Source organism: Oryctolagus cuniculus, chromosome 15 (genome assembly GCF_964237555.1).
Source record: "Oryctolagus cuniculus chromosome 15, mOryCun1.1, whole genome shotgun sequence".
Classification (NCBI taxonomy): Eukaryota; Metazoa; Chordata; class Mammalia; order Lagomorpha; family Leporidae; genus Oryctolagus; species Oryctolagus cuniculus.
In genome coordinates this window covers 20,394,626-20,416,562 of record NC_091446.1, presented here as the reverse complement: position 1 = coordinate 20,416,562, position 21,937 = coordinate 20,394,626, and the positions used below count along the sequence as shown (strand labels likewise).

Here is a 21,937-nt window from a genome sequence, read left to right as displayed (position 1 = left end):
CCAGCAGGGACTATAAAGGTTGGGGAATCCTTGGGACTTGGCCTCTAGGAGCCATGGGGCTAGCTAAAAAGACAAGCTGAAAGTGTGAAAAACAATTAGAACATATTGCAGAAGACTAATTAAGGGCTGAAAGCTGTTCCCTTTAGCCTTCTTATTTCTTCATCTGGAAAATAAAGTAAGTCAAGAAAAACAGATAAAAATTGTTCTTTCCTCATGAGATCCTTTCCAAAAAACAAGCAAATAGCTTGCTCCCTCCTTACCACTGACATTCAGGCATCTGCTATTTTTCTGAAAAGCAGGGCTGACTTTCTTTTTTAAGCCCCAATAGTTCTCTGACTGAAGTCTCCTAAAACATTACCTTGTTTCCTAACTTCCTGTTTGTTTCCCCCTCCATGGTAGGGTCACCAGTCTCTCCCACGCAGGCCCTGTCCCTTCCTGCTAGGGAATCAACGGAAACGCTTCCTCCAAGCCAGGAAGCGTCAGCCAAAGAAAGTGTCATTCCAAAACCTGGTCCTTCCCAGCTGATGGTCCCTGGCCTCTACATGGAGGAGGTTAGCGAGCAAGGAAGAGGCTCTCCTATCCAGACAGAGAGTACAGGCCAGGGTGCACAACAGCCAGTGACACACAGAGAGTTTAAGTAACTTGCTCAAAGTCACACAGCTAGACAGTAGCAGAAGCAGTATTTGAACCCAGGCAGTTAGCTCCAGAGCCTCTTCTCTGAAGCCCTATGCCACACCGCCACCACAGGACACATTATCTCTCTTCCTATGACTCTCCAGCATAAGGCCATGGCAAATGAGAAAAGGGGGCTCAAAGAGAGACTGGTGAGTAACTTGCCCGCTGACCAGTGAACAGCAAGGGTCCAAAGCAGCTCTCCTTCCACTGTTAGCAGGTTTCTCCCAAGCCCAGCACCCCGCAGGTTAAGAATGCTTAGGGCGGGGCATGCAGCTACTGGCAGGATCCCCAGGCATTTTTAAGACAGTCAACAAGTGCAGGAGAGAAGATATTAATGTTCTCGCTCTTGCCACGTAGGTGAGAAATGCCCCTTTCACCAGAGCAGCCCCAGAACCACCTTCCAGGGAGATGCTCGAAGGGCCAGGAGACAAAAGGACAATGGCAGGACCAGAGCACTCTCGGCCAAAACCTGCCTGTAGCCAAGGCTCAGCTCAGTGGCCTGCACCAAGTCCCAGCGCCTCTCTCAGCCTCACTTCCCCATCTCTAAAACAGGTTACTTCAGAGAGCTAAACACAAACAACAGGCCCGTGTTTCACCCCTAAGCAAAAAAGAACATTAAGCAGCAGCACTATGGAAACGGAAAGAGAACCGCACCATCCACACTTGCTAACCCAGAAATCACTAGGGGCACAACTTTTACGAAAAGCAGCAACAACGTGGGGAGGTGACCTACCCCTCTTCCTGGACTGTGGTAAGGAAGAGTTCATGTTTTAAAACTCACCAGAAGCCTGAAGGTGCTGCACATACTCAAAGGAAGAGATATTATTATCTCCTCCTCCTGTACAATGAGAAAGCATGTGAGGAGCTGGGAAAGCCAAGTGAACAAAAATAACTCTGGTGCTAAGAACCACTGTGCACGACGGGAATACACAGCGAGGGCGCTCTGGACCAACAACATGGAACACACAGTGAGGTGTCAGCAAAGAGAGAGCCCCATCTGGGCAAGCGTGGGAGGGAGGCCAGAGCACCCTAAGGGGTTTACCTGGAGGTCCACATCAGCAAGGCAGGAGGATTTCCACAAAGGGAGGTGAAATTAATAGCAGATGGACGTTTAGTCTGGGACTGAGACGAGGTCTGGGGCAAGAACCAGACATGATCTAAGTGGTCAACCCGCCAGAGAAACATCCCTGAGCAAGGCTGGCTGCAGCCTCACCTTCTCACCAACAGGCTAAGCAGAGGCCAGACAAGCACTGGGCCTGGGCCTGCCTCTCTTCCCCCAACCACGAAGCTGGCAAAGCCCAGGTACATTCTCCCTAGAACTTAGCACAAGGTCTAAAATAAGCCAAGCCTATAGCATGTGAGGGAAAAGGCACCACACAAAGAAGCACAGCTGTTGGCTTTTCCCGAAAACCACCTACTCCTCTCCAATTCCAGGAACAACACTCAGTCTAAGCATCCATCATCTCTACCTGGCCACTGCCCCTAAAACCCCCTCTGCACACACATACATGAGTGAGCTTTTTAAGAAGTGAGTACTTATATTCATATAAATAAAGCACACGTGTATATATGATCATGTTAACATCTTCCTTAAAACCCCCCAGTGGCTTCTCACCATACAGGAGATAAAATCCAGATCCCGGCCCAGACCCAAGGCCACCAACTGACCCTGCCCTGCTGTTCTCTCAGAGCGCTCCTCCCACTTTCACTCCCACTCACAATGCTCCACACCAGTCTCCTTCCTCTGCGATCCTGAATTCATTCCCACCTCAAGGCTTTTGCAGCCGTTTTCCCTTGAGCCTACGACAGTCTCTCTCTCTTTTTCTGGGGTCATGGAATGGCTAGCTCCTTATCATCCTAACATTTCAGATCAATGTCACCTCCATCAAGAACCACCCACCTACTACAGCCACCCGGCCACTTTTAACTCTGTATAGCACATTTTCTTGATGTTTTAGATGTTTCTTTTCTTAATGAACTTTTTACATTTTTATTGTATTGCTCCTCCCCAAAATGAGATCAAGGTGTCTGTGTTGTTTGTCACTGTCCCTGTGTTCATTTACAGAATAAATGAATAAGCAGAAAGAGAAATGAACCTTTTTCCCTCTACCCAGTTCAATCAAAATTTAACCATCTCAGTGGGGAGGAGGAAAGGGCCATAAGCCAAGGAATGTAGGCAGTGCCTAGGAGCTAGAAAAGAAAATGGACCCTACCCTGGAGCCTCCTCCAGATCACGCCAACCCATCTGAGACCTTGGACCTCAAGAACTTCCCATTACAAATGTGTGTTGTTTTAGGCCACTACATGTGTTGTAATCTGTTACAGCAATGATTGGAAACTAATATATTATCTAATAGAAAAAGGATCAGAAGGGATTATAAATGGAGTCTCAAACTCAAATATTTCAGGGTATAGAGACTAAGACAGATGAGGACAGTGGAACAAGGGGGTGTCTTTTCTAGGGGAGCAGCTCTTAGCTCTGTTTCCTGTCACACTGGAATGCAGGTCCCATGTCATCAACCTTCAAGATTTCAGGAGAAGCTAGAAATACATGTGCTCATGAGCAATCACCTAATTTTTAGATGTTGGCATCTAAACTCAAATAACATAAATAAAACACAGCCAAATAAAGTACATCTGTAAACAACTAAAAAAAAAAGAAAGAAAGGAAAAAAAAGAAAGCCTTAGTCATCTCTCAAAATCCAGCTCAAACGCACCCTCGCCCACAAAGCTTTCTGAGCCACTCCAGCCCAGGGGTCTCCGCTTCTCTGACTTGTGCAGGACTATCCATGCTGCCCTCCGCTCATACCCTGCCTTGGGTGATGCTAACAAGTAATACTGGCTAAGCAGTTTGGCTCAACATCTACCAGTTGCCAATAGCAACAGTGAATTCTAATTCTTATCACAACAGCAGCTCTGGAAGGCATCATCCTCCCCATCTACAAATGAAACCCAGAGAAGTAAACTAAGTACTTCCCCAAGGCACCAGGAATGTGAATAGCAGAGCCAACATCTGCACTCAAGGCAGACTCTTAAAAAGCCCACCTCCACGCCATGCTACCAGCAGCTTCTTCTAACACTGCAGAGATGGCGCACATCTCTGCTACACAACTGGACTGCAAGCTGAGAGAACAAAGAACACAAAGTACACCCCGCACACACCTCCACCTTCGTCAACCATGCAAGACATCTCTAACAATCGGAAGTCAGACCTACACTCAAGCTTATCTCCCTTGTTTATCAGCTAGGTAAACCGTGGGCTCAACTTCCTCATCCATAAAATGGGGATGGTAAGAATGGCCACACTGGAGGGCTGAGGTGTAACATCAGCATATGCTAAACCTGATGAAGTGTACCTATACTGCACACTAGGCAAGCCGCCAGACTCTATGGAAAACATAAGAAAGTATCTTCTCAGCGTAGGTAATCCAGCCAGCAAAGTAAGATATTCTATGACACATTAGCTCTAATAAACAGCCATATAAATTGTGCTGAATGTGCAAAAAAACATTTGCTGTAGTTTCAAGAACACTCAGATCTGCCTTAAGTCCATCAGGCCAAGCTCAGAAGTCTAACCCGCGCCACCAGGGACAAGGAATGAGGGATTCAGAATGGCAGGGCAGTCCAGAAAGAGGGCAAAGTGTGAGAAGGCCCAGAAACAAGAGGCCAGAGGTCTGTGGGGAGGCAGTGAGCCAATTACCCTGGTAACAGGGGCAGGAAGCTCAAAGGAGCAACAGCAGAGATTTCTGGGAAGGCTGTGTGAAGACAACTGGTCAAAGGCCTCAAACATCATCCTAAAAAGCTTGAACTTCACCCAGAAAGCTCTAGAGAGACATCAGAAGTGGAAGAGAGGGTGGTGACATGACCAGAGTTTTAAGAGTGGTCAATATAGCCACACACAGACAAAACAGGGCCAGTAAGGCTATGGCTGCCTGCCCAGACAAGTGCAACTAAACTCACTATGGGCCAGGCTGGGGAGACATCTTATTCCTTTTGACCCTCAACTCTCATAAGCCGTGAGCCAGGCGCAGTGCCTCAAACAAATCAGTTTCTCAACAAAAATGACACTGGGTGAGTAAATGGCTCTTTCCACAGGAAGTATCAGAGGTTAAGTTGTGAATGGGGACATAGGCGCCTTACTTCCAGACACTAAAGTAGCACCCAGACTTTGGTACTTTTTCTTCTCTCCTAATAAATCAAGTCAAGGTGTGTGGGAAAAGCAGATGGTTATCCAAAGACTCACACCCCTTCCTTGAAGTAGAAGAGTCACTGGCAAGTGGCTGCCCAGCCAGGACTTCATTTCCCAGGGCCCGCGCATCCAGGTGGTCACACCAATGGAATGTGAGCGGGAGGGGATGTCTTGAGATAGGACTGCCAAAAGTGATTGTGCTCGCCACATACTTTTTTTTTTTTTTTTTTTTTTTTTTTTTGACAGGCAGAGTGGACAGTCAGAGAGAGAGACAGAGAGAAAGGTCTTCCTTTGCCCTTGGTTCACCCTCCAATGGCCGCCAAGGCCGGCGCACTGCGCTGATCCAAAGGCAGGAGCCAGGTACTTATCCTGGTCTCCCATGGGGTGCAGGGCCCAAGCACTTGGGCCATCCTCCACTGCACCCCGGGGACACAGCAGAGAGCTGGCCTGGAAGAAGGGCAACCGGGACAGAATCCGGCGCCCCGACCGGGACTAGAACCCGATGTGCCGGCAACCCTCCCCATACTCTTCTACCAGCTGGAATAGTGGCAGCATAGGAAGGAAGGAGCTGAGACAACTCAATTACTTTATCTCCTTTATCTCCTACCAGGCAAGAACTACCACTCTGTACTGCTATGTGAACAGGATATAAGGCTTTACAGCAACAAACCACTGAAATTTGGAGATGGGTGACCATGGCTAGCATTACTCTAATCAGCACAGTTGGTTAAAATCACTACCCCCACAGCAGGAGAAAGACTGTTTAAGAAATACAAAACAAAACAGGAAGCTGACTCCAGTAGAAATGGGGTAGGGTCCAAAAAAGTTTAGGAAACTCTGATTCATGTCTTCCCAAAGAGGAACCACAAACACAGCCAAAAACTCACATTGGCAGAGTCACCCCTGACAAAATACAACCCTTGGAAAATGGCAAGCCCCAGAGGGGAATATGGGGGCTTACAGATGGGGAGGATGAGGGACTGAGATGTCTAAAAAGCCGTGCTGGCACAGCTCTGGCCCCCAAACAAGGATTCTCCTGGCCTGGGGACATGGTACCCACAAATGCCAACATCGAAGGTACATGAATGCATTCAGATTACCAGAGACAGTAGACAGTTCCTCACTGTAAAAATCTACCAGGGCCCAAACTCACAAAAACCATAATCCTTGTTCCAAATTTAAAAAGGAGAAACCCTGAGAGTTGCAGAGGACAGAGAAAGCAGGCCACTGGATCGCCAAGTCCTTGCGCAATTATGCATTTGGGGTACATTTTCTCCCTCAGGGACTAGTGTGTGGGTGTGTGTATTTGTATTCTGAAAAGTATACAAAGGACAGAATTTAAGATTTTCCTTCGCTTCTCCAACACCCTCCTTTCCCCACCCATCAACCCTGAATCGAGGCCGAGATGAAACACTTGGGAACAAGAGCTGCAGAGAATGGCAGCCTCTCTATCATGGAGGAGGGTGCTGCATTGGATTACACACAAAGCTGGCCCTGCCTCCTCATTCACACAGTCCCAGCAGGGCCCCAGAATCCCATGCAGTACATCCACCCTCCTCTCCAGAAGAAGTAAAATAAGGAGCCTGTCTCTTCCTGTTGATGGCACCACAATACAATTCCCCATGTTTCTTCCTGTTGATGGCACCACAATACAATTCCCCACGTTTCTCCTTGTTGATGGCACCACAATACAATTCCCCACGTTTCTCCTTGTTGATGGCACCACAATACAATTGCCCACGTTTCTCCTTGTTGATGGCACCACAATACAATTCCCCACGTTTCTTCCTGCTGATGGCACCACAGTACAATTCCCCACGTCTCTTCCTGCTGATGGCACCACAATACAATCCCCCTCATTTCTCCTTGTTGATGGCATCACAATACAATTCCCCACGTTTCTCCTTGTTGATGGCAACACAATACAACTCCCCATGGCTCCTCCTGCTGATGGCACCACAATACAACTCCCCATGGCTCTTCCTGCTGATAGCACCACATACAATTCCCCAGTCCCTCTGGCCAGCTGTCCACAAGGCCCATACTTAATCCAAGTTCTAGAGCTTCTCCACTGAATCCGTCCCCTCTTCCATGCTGCAGACCCAAAGCCCCTGCCCTTGACTCGATCCTGCAGTGGCCTCCTTACAGGTTTTTCAATTATCAGTGCCTCCTTTCTTCTGCCAACACTAAGCCCTGGTCTCTCTGATCATGACACTCTCTTGTTCAAAGACCCTCAATGGGTCCCCACTAACGAAAAGAAATCTAATGCTGGGGTCAAGGCCACCATGACCAGTCATGGGTGACCCAAAAGGCCCCTATTTTTCTTTTTTCTTCAAACTTATCATTAGGCATTTCCACCTACACCTGTAAATTTGCTCAGGAAACTTTGTTTGTCTCTATCTCCAAGAATCCAAATTCTACTTGTTCACGGTCCTAATTTTTTTTTTTTTTTTTTTTTTTTTTTTTAGGGAGAGACAGGAACAGAAAGCACTCTCATACACTGGTTCATTCCCCAACTGCCCAAACAGATGTGAATGGGCAGAAATCAAGACTGGAAGGCAGGGGACCTGCACTGTGACACAGCAGGTAAAACTGCCACCTGTAGTGCCAACATCCCATATGAGCACCAGCTCATGTCCCAGCTGCTCCACTTCTGATCTAGCTCTCTGCTATGGCCTGGGAAAGCAGTAGAAGACGGTCCAAGTCCCTGGGCCCCTGTACCCATGTGGGAGATCCAGAAGAAGCTCCTGGTTCCTGGCTTCTTACCCACCCAGCTCCAGCCATTGTGGCCATTTAGGGAGTGAACCAGCAGATGGAAGACTTCTCTCTCTCTGTTACTCTTTCAAATAAATAAATCTAAAAAAAAAAAAAAAAAAAAAAAAAAAGATGGGGCCAGGGCTGTAGCATAGCAGGTAAAGTCACCATCTGCAGCACCAGCATCCCATATGGGCACCAGTTTGAGTCCCAAATGCTCCTCTTCTGATCCAGCTCTCTGCTTTAGCTTGGGAAACCAGCAGAGGATGGCCCAAGTGCTTGGGCTCCTGCACCTGCATGGGAAACCCAGAAGAAGCTCCTGGCTCCTGGCTTCGAATCAGCCAAGCTCCTGCCATTACGGCCATTTGGGGAGTGAACCAGCAGATGGAAAACTCTCTCTCTCTGCCTCTCTATAACTTTGCCTTTCAAATACATAAGTAAACCTTTAAAAGAAAAAAAAAAAAAAGACTAGAAGGCAGGAATTAAATCCAGATCCTCCACATGGGTGGCAGGGACCCCTACCTGAGCCATCACCACTGGCTCCCAAGGTTCACACTAGGAGGACACTGGAGTAGAGCTGGAGGCAGGCGTCAAACACAGAAACCCCAATAAAGGACTAAGGACTAAGGTATCTTAACCACTAGGTCAAACATCCATCCCCATATTCCAATTTAAATGCCACTTCCTCCATGAATCATTCCTTGATCCTAGCAACTTAAAATATCTCCTCTTGCCTATGAATTCAGTCCACACTTTATGAAAACCTAAGCTTATCTACTACAATAGCCACCAGGGGACATATGGCTAATTTGACTAAGAAACAGAAAATGTATTGTATTTCACTTTAATTAATTGATATATAATTTTTAAAACTGATGCTCAAAATTCAGTTATTAGAAAACTTCTGGCCGGCGCCGCGGCTCACTAGGCTAATCCTCCGCCTAGCGGCGCCGGCACACCGGGTTCTAGTCCCAGTCGGGGCGCCAGATTCTGTCCCGGTTGCCCCTCTTCCAGGCCAGCTCTCTGCTGTGGCCAGGGAGTACAGTGGAGGATGGTCCAGGTGCTTGGGCCCTGCACCCCATGGGAGACCAGGAAAAGCACCTGGCTCCTGGCTCCTGCCACCGGATCAGCGTGGTGCGCCGGCCGCAGCGCACCAGCCGCAGCAGCCATTGGAGGGTGAACCAACGGCAAAGGAAGACCTTTCTCTCTGTCTCTCTCTCTCACTGTCCACTCTGCCTGTCAAAAAAAATAAATAAAACCACTTCTAAGGATGTTTAGAACAATTTAGGTATTATAAGTTCACTTTTTCAACTATAGATTTTATGAAAGACCTATCAACAGATGAATGGGCAAAGAAAATGTGCTATCTACATAGAGTAGAATATTATTCAGCCTTAAAAATGAAACAGATTCTGTCATATGCTATAATATGAATGAACTCTGAGGACATTGTGCTGAGTCAAATAAGCCAGTCACAAAAATATAAATACAGCTGCATGATTCCAATTTTATGAAGAATCTAAAGCAATCAAACTCTTAAAAACAGCAGAATCCTGTGGATGGAGCAGGGAGGTGGAAGGAAAATGGGAAGTTGCAATTTAATGAGTACAGACTCTTGGTTTTACAAAATGAAATAGTTTGGAGCTGAGGTTATGGAGCAGTGGGTTAAGCCATCGCCTACTGCACCAGCATCCCAGATGGGCACCGGGTTGAGTCCCAGATGCTCTACTTCCTATCCAGGTCCCTGCTAATGTACCTGGGAAAGCAGCAGAGGATGGCCCAAGTGCTTGGCCCCCTGCACCTACATGAAAGAACTGTATGAAGCTCCTGGCTCCTGGCTTCAACCTGGCCCAGCTGTTGCAGCCATCTGGGAAGTGAACCAGAATAAAAAATCTCTGTCTCTCTGTAATTCTGCCTCTCAAATAAATAAAATATTTTTTTAAATAAAATAAAAAAGATCTAGAGTCACTGCATAGCAATATATGCCTATAATTAACATCACAGTACTGTACATTTAAACATTGTTAAGACACTAAATTTCAGGTTACATGTTTTTTACCACTATTAAAAAAACAGTTCGGTTTATTTCATTATTTTCCTGACCAATGAAAATATTTTTTGCAGAATATCTTACAAGGCATACAAGAATGCTGTAGAACTGGTTTGGGGAATGCTGCTCTAAATATCACAGTATCTTCGACTTTATGCTGCTACCTCAAAATCATTTATGTATTCATTTCAGCCCCTTATTTGCTCTTAGAATCAGGGAACTCCATGTCTCTAGGCAGAGGTCCAATCTTCATGCTACTCCCAAGTTAACAGAGGTCTGACATTGTCACAACCATGTGCGCTGGGACATTTGGAGAGGAACAGAAGGGAGGCCAGCTAGAGTAGACATTTTTTGGGATCTTTACTCAGCTTACAGTAATATCTTTATCTGTCACCTTATCTGTCATCCCCTGCATCATGGTGGACCTCCATCACTCATGGTTGTGCCACATGGTATCACACACACGCACACACAAGTAAACGGGGCAAAGAATAAACACCAAACTACTTTGCCAATCAGGTTCTCACTCAGGACTCTAGATTTGGGATTAAACTTCTAGCTCAATCTGTTAAATTGAGAGTAGAAATAAATAAATGCAAACCAGGAGTAGTCAGGTTTATCCCATCTACACTGTTGGCTGAGAAGGAAACTGATGTGCACCCAGAGCTGAAAACCCTTCCACGCCAGCACTGAGGGCCAGCTGCCTTCCCAGCCTCAGGTTCCACAAGGACCCTACCTGAGGCCCAGACGCGTGCCACTCCAGAAGGCACAACTCACAACGTAGAGCTGCATCAGTGCAGTGGCTCCACCCCCTAAACCTTTATAAGGCATATTCATTGCTCAAGGTCTCTCAAGGCAGCTTTGGTCAGCTACAACTGGAGAATCCTAGAACATCAATCATATTTCCCACCATTGCTTTTCATGTCCCTGGGTTCCTGCCACATTGTTTCTGAAAAGTGCTCAAAGCTTCCTGCTTCGCTTCCTGCTTCTTTGCCTTCACTCCTGTAAGTCCTCCTACCTGCAGTCACTTCCCTCCTCCTCCTCCTCTACTTTCTACCCCTATTTTTCCAAACTCTACCCCTTCTTTAAAGGTCCAGTCCAAATGTCTCCTCCCCACCCCCACTCATGAAATCTTCCATTATCCTCCCGTCTCATTATCAAACTTCCACAGCCCTCTGGCCAGATTTTCTTGATAGCATTTACCACATCCTGCCTGGCAAGACAGATACACCTATGCATATCCTAACTCCATTACTAAACTGTGTATTCCTAGGCACTAGGAACAATCTTCATCTTTGAGTCACATATAATACCCCCAGCAGTGCCCTGCGCATAAGCAAAGGCTAAAAAATATATAACACTAAGAAAGAACAGCACTTTATACATCCAATCTTAAATTCATCTTTGTAACCTTACCGTGCCATGACCATGGTGTAGGCACTCAAAAACTGCTGACTCATCCAACCGCAGAGTACTTCCTACAGTCCCTTCCTCCTGCCTTCAGGCTTATCACATGACATCTCTGCCTATCCAAACCCAACTCTTCCCAATTTCAGTAGCTACTGTTCTCCAAGGAAAGGACACCTGCTAAGTTGCTTCTATCCAAGGATGACGGTTGGTGTCAGAGGAATTCAGGATCATCCCTAATACCAGCTAGAGCAGAAAACCATGACAACTTTCTGGCTGTTCTTCTGGCCAGGCCCGAAGGATAGGGCAATATAGATGGGCAGAAGGGCAGACAATTATGCCAATGACAGGTTGTAGTGGAGGAGATGGGATAGACGGTATCAGCAACAGAGAAGTCTAGGAGGTCTGCCCCTTAATTTTCCCACTAATTCTTAAAATTTACTCAAAGCTGGCTAGATGCATTGGAAAATAGGAAGCCAGGGCCTCTACAAGCACTTGGTGAAGAGTGAAGAGGGCCCACCGGACACAAGTCCCCGTATCAAGTCCAGGAAGACATGCTTGCTTATAGGTTGACAGCTAGAACTCTACAAACACATTAATCCTGGAGGGAAAGACTAAAAACAGAGGAGAGGCTGAGGAGTTTCCTCACCACCTATGTCCACTAAGTACCTGGTGGGCATCGCCTGATGGGATGATATAGGCCTGGATTGGTTCTGTCACGTACTCAGAGTTCCTCATGGCTTGTCTCAGCTGCCGAAGCAGCTCTGAAGTCACCTTTGGAGCCATTCTGCTATCTGCAACAAAAGGAGAGTTTGTTTCATCACCAGGCTGTTCCCTGCAATCCAATGACCCATTCACAAGCCACATTCTGCCCACCCCTTGCTGCATCTTCAAAGTGACCACCCCACCACTAGACCAAGTTCAAAGCTGCCAGTGATGCTAATGAAGTACAGTTCTTAAGTACTACTTCCAGACAGCTATTATATGGCAAGAAAATTTTAGCAATTAATACTCGGTTTCAAATTGACTGGTTACCTTTTCTACTTTTAGGACTTTATTCTAAGGAGATAATTAAACAAGTGCACAAAAATGCAGGAGTTATCTTTGCTTCCATTAGTAAAATAATGGGGAAAAATACATGACTAGTTAAATAAACTACAATGCATACAATGATACACTATGCAACCATTAAAAATTTCAAATGCCCCCCCCAAAAAAAACATAAACTTATATTTGACTTGGAAAGATACAGATGACACTGGTGGGGAATTAAAAACAGATACTAGGGCGGTGCCGCGGCTCAATAGGCTAATCCTCCGCCTGCGGTGCCAGCACACCGGCTTCTAGTCCCAGTCGGGGCACCGGATTCTGTCCCAGTTGCCCCTCTTCCAGGCCAGCTCTCTGCTGTGGCCCGGGAGTGCAGTGGAGGATGGCCCAAGTGCTTGGGCCCTGCACCCCATGGGAGACCAGGAGAAGCACCTGGCTCCTGCCTTCGGATCAGCGCGGTGCGGTGGCCGCAGCGTGCCAGCGGTGGCGGCCATTGGAGGGTGAACCAACGGCAAAAGGAAGACCTTTCTCTCTGTCTCTCTCTCTCACTGTCCACCCTGCCTGTCAAAAAAAAAAAAAAAAAAAGATACTAATACAACACACACAGATCATTCTCCCTTATTTCACATTGGATATGTGTTTATGCAGAGAGAGGTTTCTAGAAGGAAATCACCCAAGTACTAATTAATAGTGGTCACCTTTGGGTGGGTAAGTTTGTTGTGATTATTATTTTGTTCTTCTTTTATGTTGTTCTGATTTTTTAAGTTTTACTGCTTTAAAAAAAACATTTTTTTTATAAATATCTTTTGTTAAATAGCCAACCACAGATTTAGAAGAGAAAGGTCAATCTCCTAGGAGTCAAAAGCCTTAAGTCTTGGACTCTAGTGAAGACCTGCTAAACTAGCTGTGTGGCCTCAGGGGGAAAGGGACCAGCGCCTCAGCACACTGTGTTCTCCTCTCTAAAACTGTGCTGGGGGTGGATTAGAGCCAGGGTTTTTAAAGTGAGTCCCAAGAAGAACCAGAGACCCAGAGAAGCCTATCATTCCACTAAAACCAGAGCTGGATTTACCAGCTCTAGAAAATACCAAATAGGAATAGAAATACAGAACTCATTCAAAAGAAATGTTAAACATGATCCAAACTTTTACCAAAAAAATATATGTACTGAATATCTCTTATCTGAAATGGTTGGTATCAGAAGTATTAAATGTAGTCCTACTAGAAACACCTGCTTTTACAAATATGTCAGTACAGGTTGAATATCCCTCATCAAAAATACTTGGGATCAGAAGTAGCTCAGATTTCATTTTTTCAATCTTAAAATATTTGCATAGAAAACTGGTTAACTATCCCTAATCTAAAAGTCAAAATGCCCCAAAATCCAAAATTTTGAGGGTATCATGTAGATTGTTCAAAAAGCTTCCCACTTTGGAGCATTTCTGATTTCAGATTTTCAGTTCCACGATGATCAAACTGTGGTCAAAACCAAAACAGCATTGCCTCCTAGTGAGTCCAAAGAGCTATTTCTATGTGTTAAAGGTACAGATGATGCAAGCTGATTAACCACTTGAGGAGGTTCTTCAAAAACACCTTTTCTTGGGGCAGGCGTACAGCACAGTAAAGATGCCACTGTATCAGAGTACCTGGTTCGAGAGCGGACTATTCTGCTTCTGATCCAGCTTCCAGCTAATGTACACATACTTGGGTCCCTGCCATCCATGTGGGAGACCTGGGTTGAGTTCCAGCCTCCTGGTCTGGTGCCTGGCCCTGCCATAGCTGTTGTGGGCATTTGGAGGGAGAACCAGCACTTCTATAAGGAATGAATGAGACTTCCTGTTGCTCCATAACCTCATGAGCAGTGTTTAATATTTTGCCAACTCATTTTTTAAACAAAAGACATTTTACTTAGCAAAAATATTCTAAAGCACGATGTATTACACTGAGGCAATCATACTCAGGTTATCTTCAAGAACTGACACCCTGACTAACTGTGGCTTATCCCCCTGCTGAGTATGAATCCTTTTCTGGTTCTTTTCTTTTTTTTTTTTTTTTTTTTTTTTTTTTTTATCTTTTATTTAATGAATATAAATTTCCAAAGTACGACTCATGGGTTACAATGGCTTCCCCCCCCATACCGTCCCTCCCACCCACAACCCTCCCCTTTCCCACTCCCTCTCCCCTTCCATTCACATCAAGATTCATTTTCGATTATCTTAATATACAGAAGATCAGCTTAGTATACCTTAAGTAAGTATTTCAACAGTTTGCTCCCACACAGAAACATAAAGTGAAAAATAATAGATGATTTTTTTAAAATGATGATGAAATCAGATCAGACCTATTGTCATGTTTAATCCCAGTGAGAGTCAAGTTGGGAATTGAAAATTTCTTTCTTTTTTTTTTTTTTTTTTTACAGAAGATCAGTTTAGTGTACATTAAGTAAAGATTTCAGTCGTTTGCACCCCCATAGAAACACAAAGTGAAATATACTGTTTGAGTACTCGTTATAGCATTAAGCCTCAGTGTACAGCATGTTAAGGACCGAGATCCTACATGAGGAGTAAGTGCACAGTGACTCCTGTTGTTGACTTTACCAATTGACACTCCTGTTTATGGCATCAGTAATCTCCCTATGCACCAGTTATGAGTTTCCAAGGCTATGGAAGCCCCTTGAGTTCTCCGACTCTTATCTTGTTTAGACACGGTCATAGTCAAAGTGGAGGTTCTCTCCTCCCTTCAGAGAAAGGCACCTCCCTCTTTGAAGACCTGTTCTTTCCACTGGGATCTCACTCACAGAGATCTTTTTGCCAGAGTGTCTTGGCTTTCCATGCCTGAAATACTCTCATGGGCTTTTCAGCCAGATCTGAGTGCCTTTAGGGCTGATTCTGAGGCCAGAGTGCTATTTAGGACATCCGCCAAAAGGCCGGTGCTGTAGCTCACTTGGCTAATCCTCTGGTTCTTTTCTTTTAACATTTTCATTGCTTCTTCCTCTTCATCATAACCAGTACCTTGATCATTCATAACCTCAGCTATTATGGTTACTTCCACTAGATTCCTCTATGAAGAACTATATTGACCTTGACACTCACTGAAAAAGTACCCCATTCATCAACTGTAGCAAGGGGTCAGAGGTCTTGAAAAAACAGAAGTACTCAAAGGAAGAGTCACTGGAAACTGTCCTACTCAGGATTCACACATGTCCTTGTTTCTTGCATTACAACTACCTCTGAACACTGCTCAAAGGAACATCCTTTATGTCTGATTTACTGAGCCTATAATTTCTCACCTACCAGAAAAAGAGGAATCAGAAACATCAGGTGTGATCTAAGTTAGTATGTCTATACCTCCACTGGGTTCAAAATGAAGCTTATTGTGACCTCATAAGATTACCAACATCTGAAAATTTCACTGATATTTTTAGGAGCTTCAGAATATATTTATCAAGTTTTCAAACCATATTTCTGAGTAAGTCAGCATTGAAATGGAAATGAAGCAAAAATGAAGACTTCCTTCAGAGCAGTATTTCAACTTCAGCTGCATATAAAGAACTGGATAATTTGTGATTTAATTGCCCTGGACTACAGCCTGGGCATCTGGAATTTTAAAAGCAAATATATGACAGAGTCCAGTATACTTTCTTCCAAGACCATTAATTTCCTTATGGAATTTAGCATCCATTTGGATACATTCTGACTTAAGGACTTTACTGGTATGGCATTGACTGTGTGTTTTTATAGCATAACTGCAGTGCATCAACATTATCAGTCATGAATTTCATCAATAAAGTCAACATAATCAATGACAACCAGAAAATCCTGAATAACAAACTGAAACCGGGGCCAGCACTGTGGCACAGTAGGTTAAGCCTCTGCCTGTGGCGCTGGCATCCTATATGGGCACCAGTTGGAGTCCCAGCTGCTCTACTTTCAATTCCGCTCTCTGCTATGGCCTGGGAAAGCAGTGGAAGATGGCCCAAGCACTTGGGCCTCTGTACCCACATGGAAGACTTAGAAGAAGCTCCTGGCTCCTGGCTTCAGATGGAAGACCTCTTTCTCTGTCTCTCCCTCTCAGTCTGTAAGTCTGCCTCTCAAACAAATAAATAAATATTAAAAAAAAAAAAAAAAAAAAAGCTGAAAACCATCAAAGACCAAGTAGCCTAGTCAGATATCCTCCTGCTTCCTGGGCAGGATAATCTGCCTCCTTGCAACTATGTTCTAAACTTCATCACCCTCCCTGTCTCATCATCACATTCCTCCTCGTGCCTGGCATATTAGGCCTCCTTAGAATCATCGGCCCCACTCAATGGAATCTTCACACTTCCCTCCACAACTCTACCTGCCCCGTGACCACTCTTGATACTTCCTCTTCCTTCCTCCTCATCTTTCATGTCTACCTTATTTGGTTGATGCCCTTGGTCAAATGCATCTACTTCTTTATCACCTCTACCAGATGTGATGAAACTCCCAACACTATAAACAGCAGTTAGGATTGGCAAGGAGCAGTGTCAGCAACACTGAAAGTACAGAGGGAGGAACACAAGCAAAGGCTGAGGCAATGGGCTGCGGCGTTAAGAGCTGCTACCACTGGCAATAGGCAATGACAGCTGGGGCAGAAGTGAACACAAGCACAAAATGCCTTGGAAATGACTGAATGGGTGAGCAGGTGGAGCTGAGGGAAAGATAAAAGTGGCACAAATGTGAATCCCAGCCACTGAGGGGGCAGCAGCTGGAAAGGTAACCAGGATAGAGGAAGTAAAATTCACGGCTAGTGAATCTTGTTGTTGTTGTTACTATTATTTGTTTGTTTAAGAGAGAGAGTTTCCATTCAATGGTTCACTCCCCAAATGCACGAAATGATCAGGACTGGGAGCTAGGAGCTCAATCCAGGTCTCCCATGGGGGTGGCAGGGAGCACATTAACTGAATCATCACCACTGCCCTCCAGGACCTACACTGGCAGGAAGATAGAGTAGAAGCCAGAGCCAGGTATCGAACCCAGACAATCTAATACAGCATAGAGGTATCATCACCAGCATCTTAACTGCTAGACTACATGTTCACTCCAGGGTAATTTTTATGATAATTGAGTTACTGATATAAAACACTTAGAAACTATACCTGTCACATAGCAAAAATTATGTATCTGCAAATATTATAGTTCAGTACAGAGCTAACAACAAATGCAAAGTGATAAATAGTTTAACAGGCATGTACGCTGCTTTCCCCACCTGGAGGCATCCCATCATTTCTGTATCCATGTATCTAACCCAGCACCTAACACATACATGTACTCACTCAGATGGTTGAGTGAATGTAACAACTTTATGTCTATGATCTTTTCAGACTCAATGTAACAAACAGTAATGAATCTTCAGTGAAAGAAGAAAGCTAGTATCTCAGAAAAGGCCATATTACAATGTCTGTTCATCCCATCCTACTGCTTTTCAGAAACGTTAGAAGCAGCCAAACGCTAAGCATAATGTGCAGGGAAGTAAGAAGCCAAGAAAAACAGGCCTGGCCCACGATGTAAAATTAGCCCATACACTGTCAGGTATTTTTAAATCATGTCTTAAAGAGAATGACTCACATAAAAGTGAGCCTTGCTTAAATGAGTCTGCTTTTAGCAATAAGCTCCCAAATCTTCAGCCTTGATCACAAACAAGACTTTTCACTGCTTGAACATGAAAAGCACATCACGTTTACCTCATTGGGTGGCAAGGAGAATTAAACATGATAATGCATGTGAAGGCACAATGCCCAGCATCTAATATACTTTAGAAGCTCAAAAAATCATTTTATCTGGAGCTAAACACCAGCTGGGATTCCTACACACCTTGTTTTAGGGCCTGGGGCACTGGTTTACTTCACTTTCACCATCCTAACACGTGCACAGCTGTTCTTCCAGAATCAAGAACTTTACAGGTAGTAGTTTCTTTCTCTGTGCTTTCCATATATCAGTGGTGTATTCTCACAATAATCCTCCAAGGGAGGTTTCGCGATTTCCATTTTACACAGAAAAGGAATTAAAAAGGAGCTTAGTAGTCACCCAAGCCAGTCACACCACTGGGAACCAGGCCCACCCAACTCTCCAGTCCACGCTCTGTGACACCATATTGAGGAGCAACAGAATCAAACAACCCGGCTCCAGTTTCCAGCGGGGATCTACACCCCCACACAGCTGAAGCTCCTGAACTTCTACTTCCTTGTATACAATGAAAAGGAAGAGAAATCCTCTTCCAACTATAAATGTGCTTATTATACCATTTTCCCTTTGTTTACTTGCTCTTTTTCCCACTCCTTCTTCCTCCTTCCTCTCTCACCTTCTAAAATAGCCCAAAAGGTATTGAATACATCTATTTTTTTTTAACAAAAGAGAACCAAAATTGCATGCAATAATAGCACTGATCCTCCAAAGCAATTAGATAGTTACAGTTTCTCATGTGCCTCAAGGGGTCCATTTTTCAGTCAGCTACAAGGAAACACTGTTTCTCCTGGATAGTCCATGGAAAAACACTGGTTTATATGGGACAGAAACAAACTCACCACTTCTCAGAACTCTGGTTTCTGGCAACTCCACCAGAACAAGTTCTAGGGAGAAGGGTTGGTCACAGGAGTTTTTCCCAGAAAGATATTCCTAAATGTACACCAATTTAAAGCACTATAAGTTTTTTCTCACTTCCTAATCTGAAGAAAGTTGAAAGCTAACTTCAAAGGTAATCAATGAAAGACTGTAATAGTGACAGAAGATAAGTTTAAAAAAAACTAGGACAGTATATTTTCATTAATACCCTATCTCCACCACCATGACCATAGCCCTATAAGAATGAGAAACACCTAAAATTTTAGTTCTCTACTTATTACCTTAAAAAATGGTAATTATACAGAAACAGTAACCACCCACCCAGGGAACCAAAGAACAAAATGGTTTTTAGTCACCAGACACCACCCCCTCATTCCCAATCATGATCAGTTACTACTTCCTTACCCGCACTTCTCATTCAACTTAGGGTTGAGATAAGCAGTTCTAAACTTCTTCTGAAAGGTTCCATCTAATTTAAACACACAGTTATTACCTTTTTCTACTTCTGTGGCTTCTGAGTGTATCCCCTCGTTAGGCTCAATTATCCTCAAATTTCGCAGTTGAAAATCCTGGTGATTAGCCCTTAAAAAGAGAAGAATAGGATGTTGCAGACTTTGACCACAGTAAACGTGGCAAGACTCAGTCACAACATCAACTTGACTTAGCAGTTTTCTTAGGTGAGTCATGAGAACTCTCACCCCAATAACCATGACAGCACAAAAGCTTCCGCTAAAACGTCCAGGTGCAAAATGTCTCCAAGCAGGCAAACCTTCTCAATTCTAGCTTCCAGTTCATGAATATTCCTCAGCAATGATTAATCTATACAACGAGATTATGTGGGATCTTCAAATGCTTATGAAAAATATGTATTACAGTAAAACAATGCATGGATTTCAAACCTTGTTGCACCAAAATACTCATCTTTTGATTCCATTTTCCAGTAACTTTTTGAAGCACCCTGACAAGATTTTCTTTTTTTTTTTTAACAATTTATTTTATTTAGTTGAAAGGCGGAGTTACAGAGAGGCAAAGGCACAGAGAGAGAAGAAAGAGGTCTTCCATCTGCTGTTTCACTCCCCAAATGACTACAACAGCCAGAACTGCACCAATCCAAATCCAGGAGCCAAGAGCTTCTTCTGGGTCTCCCACGTGCGTGCAGGGGCCCAAGGACTTAAGCCATCTTCTACTGCCCTCCAGGCCACAGCAGAGAGCTGGATCAGAAATGGAGCAGCCAGGACTTGAACCAGCAACCATATGGGATGCCGGACCACAGGCGGCAGCCTCACCCACTATACCACAGTGCCAGCCGCTTGGACAAGTTCTATTTGGCGCTTTCTCACAATTTCATATTCTCTGTACTATCCTATTCTTTTCACTCTGATTTCTACTCATATTTCTTCACCAAGAGTTTTAAAGATTTTATGCCCTTATTTTATTTATAAATTTCTTTCAGACTTTCCATTAGAAAGTCTTGAGATAGTAATCCTCATTCATGTTTGCTAGGTTTGCTGTTTCTTTCTCATAAAGGCAATCATTCCATGTGTACTTTATCTCTTATTAAGAACTTATTTTCACAAGTGGGTATTTAACCTTGAGGCTAAGACATCCACATCACATAACAAAATACCTGAGTTTAACACTTACTTCTGGCTCCTGACTCTAGTTTCCTGCTAACGAAGACCCTGGGAGGCATAGGTTGAAGACTCAAGTAATTGGGTTCCTGCCACCCATGTGGGAGATTTGGATCATTCACTTTAGTTTCCCAGCTCCTGGCTTCATCCCAGCCATTGAAGGCATCTGAGTGAAGCCGGGATGGGGGGGGGGAGGGAGGGTTTGTGCCGGTGAAGGCATCTGTGTGTCTGTGTGTGTGTGTGTGTGTGTGTCAGTGAAGGCATCTGTGTGTGTGTGTGTGTGTGTGTCGGTGAAGGCAATCTGAGTGAAGCAGGGATGGGGTGTGTATCGGGATGGGAGAGGTATGTGGGTGTGTGTGTGTGTGGATGTGTGTGTCGGGATGGGAGAGGTTTGTGTGTGTGTGTGTGTGTATGTCGGGATGGGAGAGGGGTGTATATGTGTGTGTGTGTGTCTTTCTGTCTCTGTGTCTTACTGCCACTCAAGCAAATTAAAAATAAGCAAGGAAGCCGGCGCCGTGGCTCAATAGGCTAATCCTCCACCTTGCGGCGCCGGCACACCGGGTTCTAGTCCCGGTTGGGGCGCCGGATTCTGTCCCGGTTGCCCCTCTTCCAGGCCAGCTCTCTGCTATGGCCAGGGAGTGCAGTGGAGGATGGCCCAGGTGCTTGGGCCCTGCACCCCATGGGAGACCAGGAAAAGCACCTGGATCCTGGCTCCTGCCATCGGATCAGCGCGGTGCACCGGCTGCAGCGGCGGCCATTGGAGGGTGATCCAACGGCAAAGGAAGACCTTTCTCTCTCTGTCTCTCTCTCACTGTCCACTCTGCCTGTCAAAAAAAAAAAAAAAAAAAATAAGCAAGGGGCCAGCGCTGTGGCATAGTGGTTAAAGCCACCACCTGCAGTGCCAACATCCCAATGGGTGCTGGTTCAAGTCCCGGCTGCTCCACTTCCAATCCAGTTCTCTGCTATGGCCTGGGAAAGCAGCAGAGGATGGCCCAAGTCCTTGGGCTCTTGCACCCATGTGGGAGACCCGGAAGAAGCTCCTGGCTTCCGGCTTTGGATCAGCTCAGCTCTGGCCGTTGCGGCCAACAGGGGAATGAACCAGCGGATGGAAGACCTCTCTCTCTCTGCCTCTCCTTCTCTCTGTGTGTAATTCTGACTTTCAAATAAATAAATAAATCTTTAAAAAAATTAAGTGAAATTTTTTAAAAGAGCTTATCTTCAGTAGAAACTCTTTATTTATGAGAATGTGCCCTGGTATGTACACACTTAACTGTCACTGTTATTTACTTCTGATACTAATTTTCACAACAATTTCTTAGCCAGAAGATATGCACACAAGTTGCCTGTCCCCCATATGGGAACAGTTTAATGCCATGGACCTCAGACAAGAAGCCCTCTATCTCGGTCTGATAATTTCCCAGGCTCAGCTTACTCATGTACCATTCAAGTTTTAAGGACCCTCTAAATTCCTGACACATGAGGACTTCCCTTTCTTTCAAGTTCATTTGGTCAACAAATATTCACTGAGAATCTTCCATAATCAACACCCTAATATAAAAACCAAAGTGAACAAAATAGACAACAGTCCTGACTTCAAGAAGTGTAC

General features: G+C 44.8%; 1 protein-coding gene across 18 annotated transcripts in view; it reads right to left on the bottom strand.

Annotated features, from left to right (window-relative positions):
• The window catches only part of XPNPEP1 (X-prolyl aminopeptidase 1), a 64,707-nt gene that overhangs the window by 29,961 nt on the left and 12,809 nt on the right, over window positions 1-21,937 (bottom strand). For 14 of the 18 annotated variants that reach the window (XM_051824156.2, XM_051824157.2, XM_051824159.2 and 11 more), the window contains 2 exons: window positions 19,194-19,282; window positions 11,745-11,869 (listed from right to left, as the gene is read on the bottom strand). In XM_051824156.2, coding sequence (XP_051680116.2) covers window positions 11,745-11,869; window positions 19,194-19,282 — 214 coding nt within the window. Of the gene's footprint in view, window positions 1-11,744; window positions 11,870-19,193; window positions 19,283-21,937 lie in introns of those variants that run through there. The other 4 variants (XM_051824161.2, XM_051824162.2, XM_070057264.1 and 1 more) reach the window with 1 other exon arrangement.